General features: G+C 39.0%; 3 protein-coding genes across 5 annotated transcripts; 2 read left to right on the top strand and 1 right to left on the bottom strand.

Moving 5' to 3' along the window:
* Positions 1–1572: 1572 nt before the first annotated feature.
* On the top strand, positions 1573–3752 carry LOC141899822 (phytanoyl-CoA dioxygenase domain-containing protein 1 homolog). Its single transcript, XM_074786372.1, has 8 exons — positions 1573–1749; positions 1913–2033; positions 2150–2250; positions 2348–2489; positions 2598–2798; positions 2888–2972; positions 3161–3338; positions 3557–3752. The coding sequence occupies exons 1-8, from the start codon at positions 1636–1638 to the stop codon at positions 3683–3685; spliced, it is 1071 nt and encodes a 356-aa protein (XP_074642473.1). The 5' UTR covers positions 1573–1635; the 3' UTR covers positions 3686–3752.
* A 489-nt stretch (positions 3753–4241) lies between these two features.
* LOC141899211 (uncharacterized) lies at positions 4242–7238 on the top strand. Its single transcript, XM_074785380.1, has 8 exons — positions 4242–4509; positions 4982–5102; positions 5187–5287; positions 5390–5531; positions 5657–5857; positions 5943–6027; positions 6251–6428; positions 6639–7238. Exons 1-8 carry the CDS (start codon positions 4396–4398, stop codon positions 6762–6764), a joined length of 1068 nt encoding a protein of 355 aa, XP_074641481.1. The 5' UTR covers positions 4242–4395; the 3' UTR covers positions 6765–7238.
* A 478-nt stretch (positions 7239–7716) lies between these two features.
* LOC141899210 (helicase POLQ-like) lies at positions 7717–16118 on the bottom strand. Of its 3 annotated transcripts, none has more exons than XM_074785377.1 (18): positions 15515–16118; positions 14921–15025; positions 13907–14534; positions 13444–13622; positions 12872–13072; positions 12503–12578; positions 12299–12396; positions 12097–12204; positions 11847–11992; positions 11225–11464; positions 10557–10803; positions 10069–10282; positions 9662–9819; positions 9306–9404; positions 9050–9223; positions 8575–8688; positions 8357–8491; positions 7717–7841 (listed from the first exon to the last, which is right to left on the bottom strand). In XM_074785377.1, exons 1-18 carry the CDS (start codon positions 15692–15694, stop codon positions 7749–7751), a joined length of 3195 nt encoding a protein of 1064 aa, XP_074641478.1. In that variant the 5' UTR covers positions 15695–16118; the 3' UTR covers positions 7717–7748. The 3 variants fall into 3 exon arrangements, with proteins under 3 accessions (XP_074641478.1, XP_074641479.1, XP_074641480.1); XM_074785378.1 differs by having other exon boundaries at positions 14921–15022; XM_074785379.1 differs by lacking the exon at positions 15515–16118 and having other exon boundaries at positions 7719–7841; positions 14935–14962.
* Positions 16119–16787: the final 669 nt, after the last annotated feature.

The following is a 16787-nucleotide window of genomic DNA, read 5'->3' as shown; positions in this document are numbered from 1 at the left end:
CGAGGATGGGTAAGATAAACGTACGTTCACTTATGCGGGATTGTGAAGTCTTTTCTTTCATTATTCTACTCAGCGTTAATACAACCACAGAGGACAGTCACTTTTCAATGCATTTTTTCACACAAAAGTTTCAATGTTCAAAATTATTCGAACAAATTGCGAAATTTGGTGAGTGCGCCAGACGTTGCTACAATGAGAAAAAATGTGGAAAATTTTACCATTCTGACGAAACAAACGAATGTGTCGGCTGCAGTCGAATTGACCCGCAGATGAATATACAACGATCAGAAAACCATTGGTGGTTCATCTGCTCAAAAACAGGTACCGATACCGATTCCTCCGGCGTTTAAGATTTTGTTTTTGAAATTATTATCGTGAAGTGTATCTGCAGGTTTGGTAGAAGGTGTCTGGTTTTGGATTGGCTCACCAAAACCCTCGGCAACAAGAAACAGACGTGTGCTAGAATGTACCGCTCAGTGCGTTTCCGACAAAAATAATTGTCACGACAATATGTATAAATGCTTAGATGATATCAATTGATTCATTTTTATATTCGTGAATTTATTTCTTGTTTGCCAAAATTTCAGGCAAAAATATAAACAAAACATCGCGATTCTGAATCAATTTTGTGTTTGCATTCTAAATATAATCGTATATACGATTTTGGCATAGTGCTTACTAATACTTACATATAAATTTCTCCTGGATTATGAATTTTATATATACTTATGATACCATTAACTGGGAAATGTTTGAAATCTTTATTTTCATGGCGGTGCGGTTTAGATGTATATATAATGTATGTCACTGTGCCCACGAGGCAAATCCATTATTGTAATTAATATCAGGTTATAATGAAATAAAAGTCAAGGTCTATAAAGAGTAGGCTACGTTTTAAGTCACGCTTTGAGGTCGGTTTAAAAACGATTTCATCTCTAATTCTCTCTCGATTTCATCTGTATAAATGTTTTCGTCAATCCACTCCCATTAGCAAGAGACGGACGGATTTTTGACGGATGGAGCGTGGTGGTTGCTCTCGGCTGCCGAATACCCCCGACAGGAGGCCTGGTTATGTGTGGGCGGCGGAGGCCCATGCTGTTATCACAGACAAGTCCCTAAGGGGACTAGTCCCTTCTAAATATTTTTAGGTGTCCTCAATTATTTCTAGGATTTTGTTCATTTTATAAAGAAATATGAATTATTCCCCTCATAGCAGTCATCGAAAACCCGTGGAGAACACAAACATTTCAAAATTTTCTGGTAGGGGACCCCAGACCCCCTGCGGTGGCATTCGCACCTTCAGCGCTCGCCACCGTGGTGCCCCTAAAACTCCCGTTTCGCGATTGAACTATTGTGCCCTTAGACTGGTCCACCACCTTCCAATAATCTTGGCCCCTTTCATTAATTCTGAATAAATCAATCTTGGGACAATATTGTACAAAGTCCCAATTGACGACAGAACCATGCGCGGATTGTCACTTTCGAGCAGCCGCGTACGTTAGCTTTACATGACACTGTAGTAGTTCTAGTGTGACTGTACAGCACTGCGGAAAAACAGTGTCTGCGGAAAAACAGTGTGGTGTCATACTGATTACAGCAATCTGCAGTACTACATTGGTTATTCACGCACGTAAAATGTCGGTATTGAGCTATCCTTGCCCGGAGCTGTTTACTGTTCAACCGAAACAGCCGCTGGAAAAGAAGCCCGGTCAACTGTCATCTCAGCAGATTCAACAGTACTTCAGTGAGGTAAGTCATCTGAATTTCACTACTCTGCTCAATACAGTGGCCAGTTTTAAGTCGAGAAATCTACACCGTTGCACCAAATGCCTGGGATCCTGGAGAAAAAGAACTTAGTAAATAGATCATAAGCCTACGTTTTACGATATAAGAGACGGAACTTTTTCTAAAGGGTTTTCTAGTGGTTGATGACTTCTTCGACGTAACTAACGAATTGGATCCATGCAAAGATGCAATTGATGAGTTGGTTGATGAATTGACAAATGTTCTCTACGCGGAAGGAAAGATCGAAGGTTGGAACTATAATGTCATGTATATACTCTGTATATCAAAGGCTCTCATGCCCCACAGAATTAAATATGAAGATAAAATGTGCATCTTAAAGTTGTTTCTAATCTCTTGAATTCAGATACGTATAAATCCGCATCGTTTTTCGAACGTTTGACGCTAATCGAAAAGGAATATCCCGGTGCAAATGTTATCTTACATAAATTCGGCGAAATGCCGGAGGTGAGTGGATCGATGGATTCGAACCTTCCTGTCATCAAATTCAAAATTCCTATAAGAGAGATTTCTTTTCCACAATATTCGTTTGTGAATATATCAGATTATTCGCAAACTGTGGTCGAACGATCGTCTCCTTAACATGATTGAACAATTGATTGGTCCAGATATCGCCGGTCACCCTGTGTGGAACTTACGAACTAAAACCCCGAAAAACACTGCCACTACAGTTCCATGGCACCAAGGTACATACTGTATTTTGAAATTTCGAAAGCTCTTGCTCAATTAATAGCCACGGATAACATCAACCGGGCTACGATGTGCAACTGATAATTGGTATCATCCTGTTTTAGATGTAGCTTATTTGGATAGCGATTCCTACATAGTCCATCAACCGACAGCGTGGATCCCGCTTTTAGATGCCGACGAAAGCAATGGGTGCCTTCAAGTGATGCGCGCGGGGCATCGCAAAGGGCTTGTAGCTAAACACACTGGCTGCTGGAAAAATACTTGGTACGTCGAACTCGATGAAAAAGAAATGGAGAAAACGCTAGGTTAGTGTATGAACGAAATACGATATAATGTATAGTATTTGTTGATAGAGTATATATAGCTCATATGTTTTTTCTGTTGCTGTTGTAAGGAGTCGATGTTGAAAAAGATATCGTCACCTGTCCAATAAGATACGGCGGTATGCTACTATTCAACAACATGCTTCCGCATCGAAGGTAGGGACTCTTTCTCATAAACAGCTTCAACTTATTCATTCAGAATGTAAGGTAGAATAACCTTATAACATGAGCGAGGCGAGGTACATGTATATGTGGAAACTTTGAGGGGTTTGCAAGAGGCGCATTTTCTATTGATTTGTGTTGTTTGCCGTTTTTCATCCCCACAACATTAATTGTTCTTTCAGTTTACCTAACCGATCCGAAAAAATTAGATGGAGTTTAGACCTACGATGGCAGACGCCGCTTCAACCGTACGGTTTCCACGGATTAAGAGATGGCATTCCTATGCGTTCGGCCAGCGATCCGACCTTTAAAATAGACTGGGATACTTACTTCGGACCACGTCGTCAGTTGAAACTTAAGGTGTAGTTTTAATTATTAAGATATGTGAAATTCATGAAGTATAACATAGATTATAAAGTTTGAGATAAACAACCCCTTCGATCTCTTTTAGACAATACAATACACAAGTCATGAGTTTCGCTTATCGCCGATAAGATTTTAACGTGTTGAAAATAATTTTCAAAATATCGAAATTAATGTCCCTGATAGTCAATAGTTAATGGTTTTTCTGCTTTCAGAACGACGGCAGTGACGCCATTGCCGTTGGGCCGTGGATGAAGCTTTGGGAAATAACGCATGAAAATGAACATACTCGTTGGAACTTAAAGACAACAAAGGAAATATTTTGGCATGCGGGCGACGCTTGAATATCTCTGTCAAATTATATAGCGAATTACTTTAATGATAATGAAATAAATGCTTAATAAAACCACTGATCAAACTGATAAATTTGATGTCGACATTTGCAGTTGCCGACTGTTTCAAATACGAGGGCGGATCTAGGATTCTTTGAGGTGTAGGACCTGAAAATTGGAATGGGGCACTTTATTTGAAAAAGAATAGAATAAATTATCTTCTAATGCTGCCATTCGTTCTCCCAGAAATCAATGAGGTCAGCAAGGATGTCACTAGGAAGGCTGGGTTGACTTACTCTTTATGAACCCACCCACTCGACTAAAATGCATATATAGTATTCACCACCTTAGTACCGGAAATTGTGTGACATTGAAAAGATCAAGACAGGTGACGGCTCAATGCATCATTCTCAGATACCTTAATGATGTTGGAATTTTTTCCCAATCTTAAGGCATGACCTAGTGTCCGATGTCACTTGTGACTAGAGGCTACGACCGCGTTTTTCCTGACGCGTGTACATTGTCTACAAACCCCATTTTCCAATAGCACAAGTGCTTTATCTGTTTATCTGAGCGGCATAGTCCCACATATGCGAGCGCGGCTGCCATAAAATACATCGCAGTGTATAACCGCACAGCCGACCGTACAGCAGTACTCAGGACTGAATATCAGCAATATTTAGCCTCGGAACTGAAAAACAGTAGTGTTTAGCGCACGTAAAATGTCGGCATTGAGCTATCCATGTCCAGAACTGTTTACTGTTCCACCAAAACAGCCGCTGGAAAAGAAGCCAGGTCAACTGTCATCTCAGCAGATTCAACATTACTTCAGTGAGGTAAGTCCTCTGAATTTCACTACGCTGCTCAATATAGTGGCCAGTTTTCCGGGCCAGTTTTAGTTCAATGAATCTTTCCAGGGGCGAATCCAGGGTCCAATTTCGACTGCCTCAAAGAAAAAAGGCGTTTTGCTTCCAAAAAAAGAAGCAGGAATCAACCCCGGCAATGGACAGCATAAGTAATTTTCAGCCATTCTTGTTGTTTTTACTCAATGCGTACGATTGAATATTCGAAACACCATGCGGGACCGTGGAAACAATTTGTTTGAGGCACACCCTCAGGAAATCTTGCTTGATGAATCGTTTGAAAAGTTTTCAAATTCATTTGGAAGTTTATCTACCATTCCATGAAGGGCATTTCAGATTTTTTTCTAGTACCTCACATGAGGCATGTGAGGTACCCTGAATCCGCCATTGCACCAAATGCCTGGGACCCTGAGCCTAATGAACGAGATTGAACTTTTCTTCAAAGGGTTTTCTTGTGGTCGATGACTTTTTCGACGTAGTAAACGAATTAGATCCATGCAGAGATGCAATTAATGAATTTGTTGACGAATTGGCCGATGTTTTGTACGCCAATGGAAAGATCAAAGGTTGGACTTAATGCCTAATCAAATATATACTAACTGGGGATTTGAACGTGCGATGATTGTTTTTTTTAAATCTCTTACATTTAGATACGTACAAATCCGCATCGTTTTTCGAACGTTTGACGCTCATCGAAAACGAATATCCCGGTGCAAATGTTATCTTACATAAATTCGGCGAAATGCCGGAGGTGAGTATTTATGTGTCTCAAGGTTTAAAGATCTACAGATCGAATCAAATATATATCTATCACAATCGGACCTAGTAACATTTAGTATCGTTAAACCTTTAGATTATTCGCAAACTCTGGTCGAACGATCGTCTCCTAAACATAATCGAACAATTGATTGGTCCAGATATCGCCGGTCACCCTGTGTGGAACTTACGAACTAAAACCCCCAAAAACACTACATCGACTGTTCCCTGGCACCAAGGTACTGTGTCAAACCTACTAACTCCTTTCCCTGTGTAACTTGGAAAAAGGTTGGAAAATTGATTATATGACAATATAATGTTGAACATTTCTTACATATATACATGGTGCGTTATCCTGCTTCAGATGTAGCTTATTTGGATCGCGATTCCTACATAGTTCATCAACCGACAGCGTGGATCCCGTTTCTAGATGCCGACGAAAGTAATGGATGCCTACAATTGATTCGGGCGGGGCATCGCAAAGGGCTTATCGCCAAACACACTGGCTGCTGGAAAAATACTTGGTATGTCGAACTGGACGAAAAAGAAATGGAGAAAACGCTAGGTTAGCGCATGAACGAAATATGAAAATACATAAGGTTTTGAAATGATATATCGACTATTCCTTCTCTCTTTTTATCATTGTTAAGGAGTCAGTGTTGAAAAAGACATCGTCACTTGTCCTGTAAAATATGGTAGCATGATACTTTTCAACAACATGCTTCCACATCGAAGGTTAGGCTACGACTTCTCATGTCCGCAACTACGTGTACTAACGACACAGGGAAACACGGAATCAAACACGATGCCGAAAACATCATTTCCCGAAACCGTGTTTCTTCTAAACGCACACATGGAACATGCTTTTCTCTCTCCGCATCGTGTGCATTGGGTTTGAAGTTTCTCTGCTTTGTGTCATAGGGCGGTTTTTCACACCATTTTGTTCTTTTCTCCTTAGTTTGCCAAATCGATCCGACAAAATCAGATGGAGTGTTGACCTACGATGGCAGACGCCGCTTCAACCGTACGGTTTCCACGGATTAAAAGATGGCCTTCCCATGCGTTCGGTCAGCGATCCGACGTTAAAAATAGACTGGGATTCTTTCTTTGGACCACGTCGTCAGTTCAAACTTAAGGTGTCTAGATTAATTCATAGTCTAGAATTATTGAGATTGAGTCTAATGAATTACACGAGATGCGCATTTAACTCTATACCAGACAATATTTGGGTTACCCCAGTATCCTGTCACATCGCCAAGACATGTCAATCCGTTAAAAGAATCGTTAAACGAATTTTCAAATACCGTTAATCTGAGATTTAATGTATTCGTATATTCTTCTTCCAGAACGACGGCAGTGACACCATAAACCCTGGGCCGTGGATAAACACTTGGGAAATAACGCATGAAAATGAAAATACTCGTTTTATGAAGTCAGAAAAGGAGATACTTTGGCACGGTTTAACATTTTAATGTACTTTATAATTTCTTCACGTTTGAGTCTGAATAAACCATACTTGTGCACAGTTCTGTATGTCGAGATAACTACCTCTTACGTACCTATTTACGTAACCTAGATAGTTAGCTTTTATAATCGGATGTATGCGTTTGTGAAAATATGGGATCGCAATTCACGAAACTAAAACCAAAGCCACAGGATGCTGACCAACTACGATGGCTGATTCGGGCCATACAAATAAAAAATCACATTCGTTGTAATTTTTTTTTTAAACGCCTTAAAAATAGTTCTATTCTGCAATGAAACGAAAATTACCGCAAAAATATTACAACGTGTGTAATTTCTTTTACTCGCCCGCCATGAGTTGGTCGTGTAAACTGTGGCTTATTTATAACACAATATATATGCGTACCCTACATATTTTTGCTGCATATATGACACGATCACTTGATTAATAAAGTTGCATTAAAATCAGTTTTACGATTGATAGATATATGTTTAGCACCCGTAATCTAGAGCTTTTGCTTTTGCGTATCTTTTTAAACGCCATGGAAGGGAAAAGGTGTACCGTACGGGTTCCGTATCGTGACCATCGATATAATCGCGAAGACAACTTGAGGAAACACGATTTTATTTACACATCCCATACTGTGACATCTTGTTTGCGAACGCAAACACACTCACCATTTACGTCAAGAAAGAGATCGTTGATTCACCTGCCAAAACAAATGGCGAGAGCTTCAGCGGGAAGCAATCAAACCCTGGCAAGCGAGGATGGGGTGCTGTTACATTTGGTCAAAGACTTGTCAGCTTCCGAGACATGCAGTCAATTAGCAATAGACTTTGATTTGACGCCCAGTGTTTTCTAATCAGCACTGGATAGGGCCCTGAAGGGAACATACTAGCAGGATTCTCTAAGGAACATAAAAAATAATTCCAAAACATAGAATTGTCAAAAGAATTTATTAATTTCAAAAGTATAATTTATTCATTTAAATTCAAGTATCCAATATCAATAAAGGTGTTTTAGGCGTGGCAATAAGTTCATCTGCTTCCTCTCTCAATGCTTCCGCTTTCTCTGTCAATAATAACTGCAACATAAAAGAAAGTTCTTGGTCGATAGGAACATCAAAATAACAGAATAAATTCTCTGTGTACAAAAATCTGCATTGAATCTCAACATGCTACAGTGGAACCTCGTAACAATGAACTCGGATACAAAAATTCGTCAGATATAACAAATGTAGAATTTCGTCCCAAGTACGACAATTCAATTACTTTCATACTGGAGATAACGAACTATCGGTTATAACGAACGTATTATCTGGTCCTGTGAAGTTTGCGGTAAACGAGGTTCCACTTTATAGTGCTGGAAGGTCACAATTTTCCATTAAGTTCTAAGAACGCCAACAAAGAGCATTGTGAACTAGGCCAGGTCGCTTGTCCTGATTCTGATCGGGCCAGTTTTTGAGCTGAAGATGTGTCTATGTAGATGCATGTATAAACCAAATATCAAGACAATCCATAGAAGCGTCTTCAAAACTTCCCAAATAACTGGATTCCGTCAATGGACGAATGGACTAGCCCACAGGGACTGAAAAATTACCTTTGCAGATGCAACAATCTGCCGCGCTAACTTCCGTGGCATATGTTCAATCGACTTGACTAGAATTTCAGGATCGGCATGAGATAAATGCGTCAACGATTTATACCCTGCTTTAAACAATTGTTTCGCACGAGCCTGAAAGATAATATCATAAATGATTTAAAATAAATTTGATTACCTGATATCATTAGGTCTGACGTCGAAGTCAAGATACCTACCTGTTTAACACCAGGTACTTCCATTAGCGGAATCAACTCCATTGACACACAGTATGACAGCTTGCGCACAAAACCGGTCATTAGTTCTTGATAGGCCCAAAATTCCTCTAATTCCTGGAAATGAAAAATGTAAAAAATGTTTTTTGTTCACAAATGAAATGATACTGCAGAAAACGATAGAGTACACCACAATTATGAATACAGGAAAGTCTGCCTTAGGACATGGCACCTGGGACTGTAGATATTACATTACACTGAGTTGAGGAGAATTGAAGGTTTTTCCAAATGCATAAATCTAAGTAAAATTCAGCTGCTTAAAACGTCCGGTAACAAGTAACGCAGAACTTAATGTTTTTGTAACTTTTAAAGAGGAAAATAACGTGACCGAGAACCAAGGAAAGTAATTTAAAGAAAGTCACCGAGGTTATAACTTCAACCGGTGGCCAAGCTTGAGCCGTTCATCGAATGACGTTACCTGGCAAAAGTGTGTAATACAAGCAGCAAACGAAGCGGCCGCAGTCAACAGATTCTGCACGAATCCACGGGGAAGTTGGTATTTCAACGCCACATCCCAAACTGGCGTTTGTTTCCACAAGTCGTACAGAACTAACGTCAGATAGAATCGATTGACCATAAACTCGTCCACATTCTGAAATGGAAAGTTTATCGAAGTGAAACGCTGCAATAACGATGATTTTTGCACCGCTGAACAATTGATTCATCGTCGATACCTTTCGTTTTGTTTGACCGGTCACTTTCTTTGCAATGTAAGACTCATGAACGCCTATCAACGTAGCAACCTTCAACTCATTCGGCTCCAACCTAGTAATCTGCAAGTTGAGTCGGACAAATCAGAAGGCTAATTATCAATTTGGCTAGGGCTCTCAGGTTGTATTGTACCCTGATGATTAGGAGTGAAATCAGAGAGTAGACTCTACTTGCCTCCGCTCTTTCTCAGAGGCAAGCTAATTCCTAGGAGGTCTACTGTACGTATTGTATTATATGTATTTCACATGTATGATTATTTTACTATCATATGGTGAAGAAATTGCCTTGGACATTTTTAGAATCTAATACAGATAATTACTTGCTGCAGATAAATCATCCAGGTCGGAACTGCTTGGTTCACCATGTCGTATGGCGTTGCTAGATAAAGAAGATGCAAGTAATTTGCGATGACTAGAGATTCTTGGGCTTGACATAGATCTTTGTATAACTGGTTAGCTCTGTCGACATCCACCCCGCCTGTAAAGAAAGAACAAAGGGTCCAGGGACATCATGCCCACTCGGTGAAATGATTGACAATCAGACAATTTCACTATTCAACGTCCCTGGTGAACATATACAGAAACCAATGGCCATGAAACTGCAATCATAGATCATGTCACTTGGGCTAAGGTCCCATTTGGGCTAAAAACATACCCTCAGTAATAACTGATTGTGAAAGAGCAAATCTTTTTGATGCTATCAATATTGATATTCTATTAAACCTACCTTTATAAGCAGCCCGACCAAGCGGAGTTGTTTCGAGTAGTTTCTGTGCAGCTGACGGGTCACCCATTTTCTGTCTGATCAACTTCATTTCTATTAACTTTTCAAGTGCATCTTTCGTGAAATGAAATATATCATTCCTCTTCTCAATGTCACACTGAACAGAGTATAGTGTACTCTGTATAAACAATAGGACTGATTCGGTAGATTGCGCCACCTAGCAAACCAAAATATTCATTAATATATCATTATCACAACCGCTACACGTGGGGTATTAACACTTCATTAACAATTTGCAGCTTAAAAAGATGTTAGGTCTAAAGAGAGAACAACTCACTAATTTTTTTCCAGACATGGACATTTTTACAACATATGCATCAACGTCACAGAATCCAAGTTATAAAACCTACGTTTTCATATACGGTAGATGTAGGACTTTCTCTGACCTCAAAAAAATACTCCTTATTTACTCATCCGCATAAAAAAATCACCTGGAGTCCTATGAGAGATAGGATAAGTGCACGCATTCCCTTGCCGTTATCATACAGCAAACTGCTTTTACAGCTGTCCATAGGGCCGCTGATCAGATTCAGTATCTTCCTACGTTCAGCAGGTTTAACGATGAGTATACTTTCACCGGATGAGTCGATTCCCGCTCGACCAGCTCGTCCGACCATCTGCTTATACTGACTGCTCGACATCATATCAGCGCCAACATTCGGAGCACGAAGGATTACTCTACAAACACAACACAAGAGATTTAATTGTTGGTCTTCGAGAAAAGCGATACATTCGAGATACAAGCTGTGCTCATATTAGATTTATGAAGTCAAATCTGATAGAAATTTTCTTAACGGTTTTATCCGATATTTCTAACAGGTTTTGCCCAATTGCTACTACGAGTTATCTCCCAGTTGGCAATTCCATGGTCAACCACTGTTCAAAATTGACCAATGAGCATTGAGAAATGAAGCAGAGTTGTTTACATTTCCAGCCAATCAGAATTAGGAACTGTGTCATTCCGATTGTCAGAGTGCAAACATTTAACAAACAATAAGGATCAGCTTTGAGTTAACTTGCAGTGGCAATGGTGGCAGAACTAGAACTAGGAAACTAGGAACTAGTTAAAGAAGGCATGATACTTGTATTGGATATTGACCTTTTCGCAGGAAGATTTACACCCGCTGCTAAAGTAGATGTACATGTTAACGTACAAAGCGTGCCAGCTGAATAGGCATCTTCGATTAGTTTCCTCTCATCTCCGGTTAGACCGCTGTGGTGATACGCGATACCATACCGCACTGTACGCTGCAGGATCGGACACAGTTTCCCGTTATTATCGTCTTTCAGTTGTTGCAACAGGATCTTCTTTTCGTTTTGTTTCACTTGCAAAATCTCCCTGAAATAGTACGATAAACTATCAGGTGGAACTTACGTATGGTATGTATTTCATGAATGCATAATCCATAGCGCACTAGTGAAAATACCTTAATAATCTAAGTAAATAAGACAAAACTATGGTTAACTGAACTATTGGGTAGTGTTATCATTGCTTAATCATAACACTACTAAATGCATTCATTCTCGTATCAACACTTAAAAGAAACCGATATCCTCGATGGTATTTTGAACTTCTATATCTCTGAAATTAGTTATAATAATTTGATTCAATGGTCTTATTTTACGAGATAATATTGAAACAGTGTTTCTGAAATCATTCATTAAGTATGCAATCCTCCATCACGCAAACACATCGATAAATCGTTGATCCTGAATCTTACTTCGGTATCAAATCACAGAGCATTACGGCAACGTTCTCGCAATTCTTCTTCGTAGGACAGAATACGAGACAGGAATAGGTCGGCACGACTTCCAAAACCAATCCGAGTAAATGATCAGGATCTCGACGTCTCATCTGCAGGTCGTACTATCAAAAGATTAATTTAAGTTTTAAATTTAATTCAGAGGAGCCTACAAATGTCTCATTTTTTTATATATTTTCTATGCCGGAATCAAATGCGTTTAACATACAGGGAAAGTTACTATTCGTTTGTGATGCAATACATCATCAGGACAAAGTACATTCTTCTTCACCTCAAATATATTATCCTCCACCTTAACATACTCTACCAGCTTAACCTTGAAATAAAAGCAAACAATTTGACAACTGTTAGTAAATGTGTTTCGTAGGATGAAAGAATATTTCTCAAGCAGATTCGCGTCAAGGACTTACTGGTCGGAAATCATTCGTGTACAATTCTGCACGCAAGAATGTGGTAAGATCTGAAATATTACTCAGCGTTGCACTCATTCCAACTATCTGCGGGGATTCTTAAAGACAAAAATTTTTTTTCTAATTTTTCTAATTTTCTAATTAATCGCAGAAGAGTTCTCGGTGTGTCAAAATAGCAAGACTAGACGGGCGTATCATTTTTACCTTCAGCGTGAAGAAGTTTGGTTAATGCAACCTCCAGTGTAGCGCCTCGACTACCACCTTCACCAAGCATATGTAACTGAGAATGAAAACTGTGAATCAATCAAAGCATTCATTCTAATTTAACCAGACACCCTTTATGCCCCTCTAAAAAGATGCTTTCCTTGGTGGTGGAACTAGGACAACTATAATAAGATTATGAATGGAAGGAGTTCCAAAAATTTACTTAAACTTCAAGATGTGTTTGAGTAGTAAAATTGGCATTCAAAGTCTTAACTGAGAAACAAATTGTGGCCTAAGCAGATATTCAGGAATTCCATTTAAGCTATTTTGGATATTCGACGCAATGTAAAATAAACTTCTAAACAATACCTCATCAACGACTACTAGTCCAATATTGCACAATCGTTTTAGTTCGATCAAACAGCTGATCAATGTGTTGGATTTCTCAATTGTAGCTATGTATATGGAGTTATGTTTGCGACGTTTTCTCGGTGGGAAAGCACCCTTGCTAGCGGCGTATTCTTCCATTAAGAAATCGAGGTCTACAGCGAATGCTGACAGGCCCTTTACCTGAAATGAAATTAGCAATAGGTATAGATAGATTATCAATGTAAGGAATTGGCATAGATAGGGTGAATAACGTAAGGAATAGGTGTAGATAGGTTTCACTTTAATGACAGCGTAACTGTAACTTTTGTTAAGTAATCTCTGTATGGCAAACTTTATCTGCTTTATCGGTTCGTTATTGATATTCCAACAGTTTGACACATTTGCTGCCAGGTACGACTATACTCATACTTCCGGTTCTGTCACCAGTGCCATTACACTGGCAATATACTCAAGTAAACGCGTGCCTGATTCCTCCTATTCACTTTCAAAATTTGCACTGGGGCAAACGTATCATCGCAGCGGCAGCGAACGTGTTAAAAATCAAAGCTTACCTTTTCTTGCACGATCGACACAAATGGAAGGATTAAGATAGCATCCTTTTTGTGGCACAGGATCTGTTGCAGCATTAAGATTTCAGCTACTAGCGTCTTGCCACCGCTCGTAGGCAATGAATAAATAAGATTACTTCCGTTACGGACTGCGGGAAGATTCAGACACTCTTCTTGCCACGCTTAAAGAGAAAATATAAATATCCCTAAATATCTATTCACATTAGGTCAATAAAATCAACATTTCAGTTTGGAGCATCAGAACTCATAGCCAAAAGCAGCATCCTGTTGATAAACAATATTTTCTCATTTGCAACAGATTATTGTAGGCAAATCATTCTATTTCTGGATTTGTAACAAGATTCTACTTTTTTTGGGTATTACGTTTGTTTCACTTATCGATAAATTCTCTAGTGACTTAAGTCTTCAGTTGATCCTGTGTTAAAGAAAAAGCTACTAATATTACCATAAAGTGATTTAATGCCACGGTGCTTCTCAAATAATCCTTTGACTTTGCTCGGTAATCCGAAGAAGGGACCGCGCGCCCAATCAACTGTAGTTTCTTTAATATTAGCCACCTCTTCGTTGGTCCGCTTAATGACTTCTCGTCGCAGCATTTCGATTCGATTGTTCTGCGGAGTCGTCTGTTTCGCATTGTTCTGCAATGACCTTCGAATTCGTGAAGCTATTGACGTCGCCGGTCGAGGCGTCTGCTCGGAAACTCGAATCGGACGGAATCTATCGTCGGAAACAGAATCAGTCGATTCAGTCTCAATCACAGAAATGCCTTCGACGGAATGTTTCGAATTATTATCACAGACACCAACCATTTTTCTCTCAATCGGAGGTTCAGAAGTGGGCCAAATATCGTCATCTGATTCGAATAAAGGCAATGAACCGTTCAACTCGTCAGAGTTCCCATTACTGCTAACAATAACCGGTTTCTTTTCGACGCCTTTTCCAAGGACAGACTTTTTACATCGCGGTGATGGCCTTCGTTTCGAATTAATTTTTTCTTCATCGGCGAAGATTTCATCGAGGATATCAGTTTTGTACGTGCGATCCCCGATTTCAGTGACAGAACCTCCAGTATTCTAGAATATAGTAAAAATTTCTCAAACTCAAATTCAATAAAAATACTATTCTCTATAATGCCAAATTCGTTATAATGCCATACTTTTCATCCGTCCCAATGGTGGCATTGTAAACGAATTTTACATCAAAAATAGACATACCATTGTCAAACCCACTTATCCATATCAATCTAATCTGGATTTAGATCTTATCCCAATATCATTACAGTTCACCTTTACATAATTGTCCGGTACATAAAATATCATTATGTTATTTGCATTTCTCATGAACCAGATTAATTTCATCAGTCTCAAATGATCCGAATCAAGCGAGTTCTGAACTACTGCATTATTACCAACTTTGCTACAAATGTTGCACTTTACTCAATTCGTAGCAAATTAACAACCTGACTTCGCTGACTTTCGTAATCTTGCTGAAGTCGATCAATGTCAATGCCGGCTAGTTCTAAATCACTGTCGTTCAGCCCAGGGGACAATATAACAGAATCCTGCTGGAACATGAAAACAATTTTCATTGACTGGTAGAAGGAATGTGTAGCATATAGAAAGAAAATAGAATCTACAAGAATGATGACTATAGTACGTTTATTAATGGACAAGAACTGTTCTTCTGGGACATTATGCTTACTCTTTGGGGTACATTACTTCTTAAGATGACCACAAAATTCGCAGACAATGACTGAATATTCGATATTAGGCTATATATATATATATATATCAGGTGAAATGTCTCCGTTTTGTGAAATTTCCTGAATTTGAACATTGTAAGTATGCCTAGGAAATGAAGTTACCTTTTCTTGTGCGATCACAATAACAGAATAATATCGGATATTCAGTTGAACTACCTAATGAGGTATGTACCCAACAGAATAAGCAAAATATCACACAAAAACAATGGACTATAGCCTACTTGAGGCTAAACCATTGAATAAATAATAAAACATCTTCAAAATTGAAAAGAACACTAGAAATGAACTAACCAGTCTCACAGGATTTTCGGTTTTACGATTGGGGGTCTTTGATGCCATTAACACTGATGATACTTTTTTGGTCGTGATACTGGACATGGTAATAGTTTCATTGTCCTCTACTAGCTTTGTAACCGCACTATTGAAATCACTGATACTGCTGTACTTCCTCTTTCTATTTGTATCCATCATACATCGATAAAGATAAAATTCAAAATCGACAGCAGTCAGAGTGACCTGTCAAGTTTGATTATTTACTACAGATCCAACAGTTACTACTACGGTACCGAACTAATGGCAACATAACATCATTCCTGGAATATGACGCTGGTGGTTTACGGACACTGTTACCCAACAAGAACATGATCCTTCCCTCCTCAGGCTCCCTCAGCTTTCTTTCATAATTTCATCCTCTTTTTTGACTTGGATTGTGAATTTGTTGTTGTTTGTTGTTGTTGAATGTTGATTGTGGCTAATTTTCAGCAGTAGTAGCCAGGCAGTAGTATCTCGTTTTAGCCGCTGACTATTGTAAATTTCTTTTTCATTAGTTAGCAGTATTATTAGTGGCACGTAGAGAAAATTAAATCAATACATTTTAGAAAATTAAATTTTGGATTTTGGATTCTGAAGTGGCTCCACACATTGCGTATATCGCACAACGCGTACAAGTATAGACTGGTTGCCTGTCGAATTCTGCTAGACTGGTTACCGGTCTCAAATGAGACCGGTTACCAGTCTAGTACAAAAGACTCGCAAATAGATCTTTTTAGCTGTTTGAGAATTTAGAATTTCTATTGTCGGTTTTACAAAAATAAACACGTCGATTGCCTGTTTTCATTATGGCATCAGACCACAATTAGGTAAGTAGCTCGAAGATGCGTAGGGCCGGATCCCAAAAATAGTACCAACGTTAGAGTGAAGAAGAGGTCCCCCATAAATGTTGCTATAATTTCTGCAAATGGGATAGGTAACGAATTTCGGTTATATGTATGAAATCCATTGATCCTGAGAGACAGATTGATGATGAAATAAGATCTGAGAGTGTGCTGACTGTCAGAGAGCACGACTGTCAGACAATGTACCAGTACTCGTAACAGAAACACAATATACAGAATGAAACAATTTATTTAGATTTTGTGAAAGTTTATTATTTGTGAAAAATATAAATGTTACTGAATTAAATCTAAATATAGCAGCGAAGTCTTATTCCGTTGAAGTTATTTTCACTTTTATGTATTACTCGAAAACGTTTAGAATCCATGGTAATACACACCTTCCTAACCCT

The sequence above is a fragment of the Tubulanus polymorphus genome, chromosome 2, assembly GCF_964204645.1.
Source record: "Tubulanus polymorphus chromosome 2, tnTubPoly1.2, whole genome shotgun sequence".
Taxonomy (NCBI): Eukaryota; Metazoa; Nemertea; class Palaeonemertea; order Tubulaniformes; family Tubulanidae; genus Tubulanus; species Tubulanus polymorphus.
Note: the sequence above shows the minus strand (reverse complement) of the source record. Positions and strands in the feature narration are given on the sequence as shown.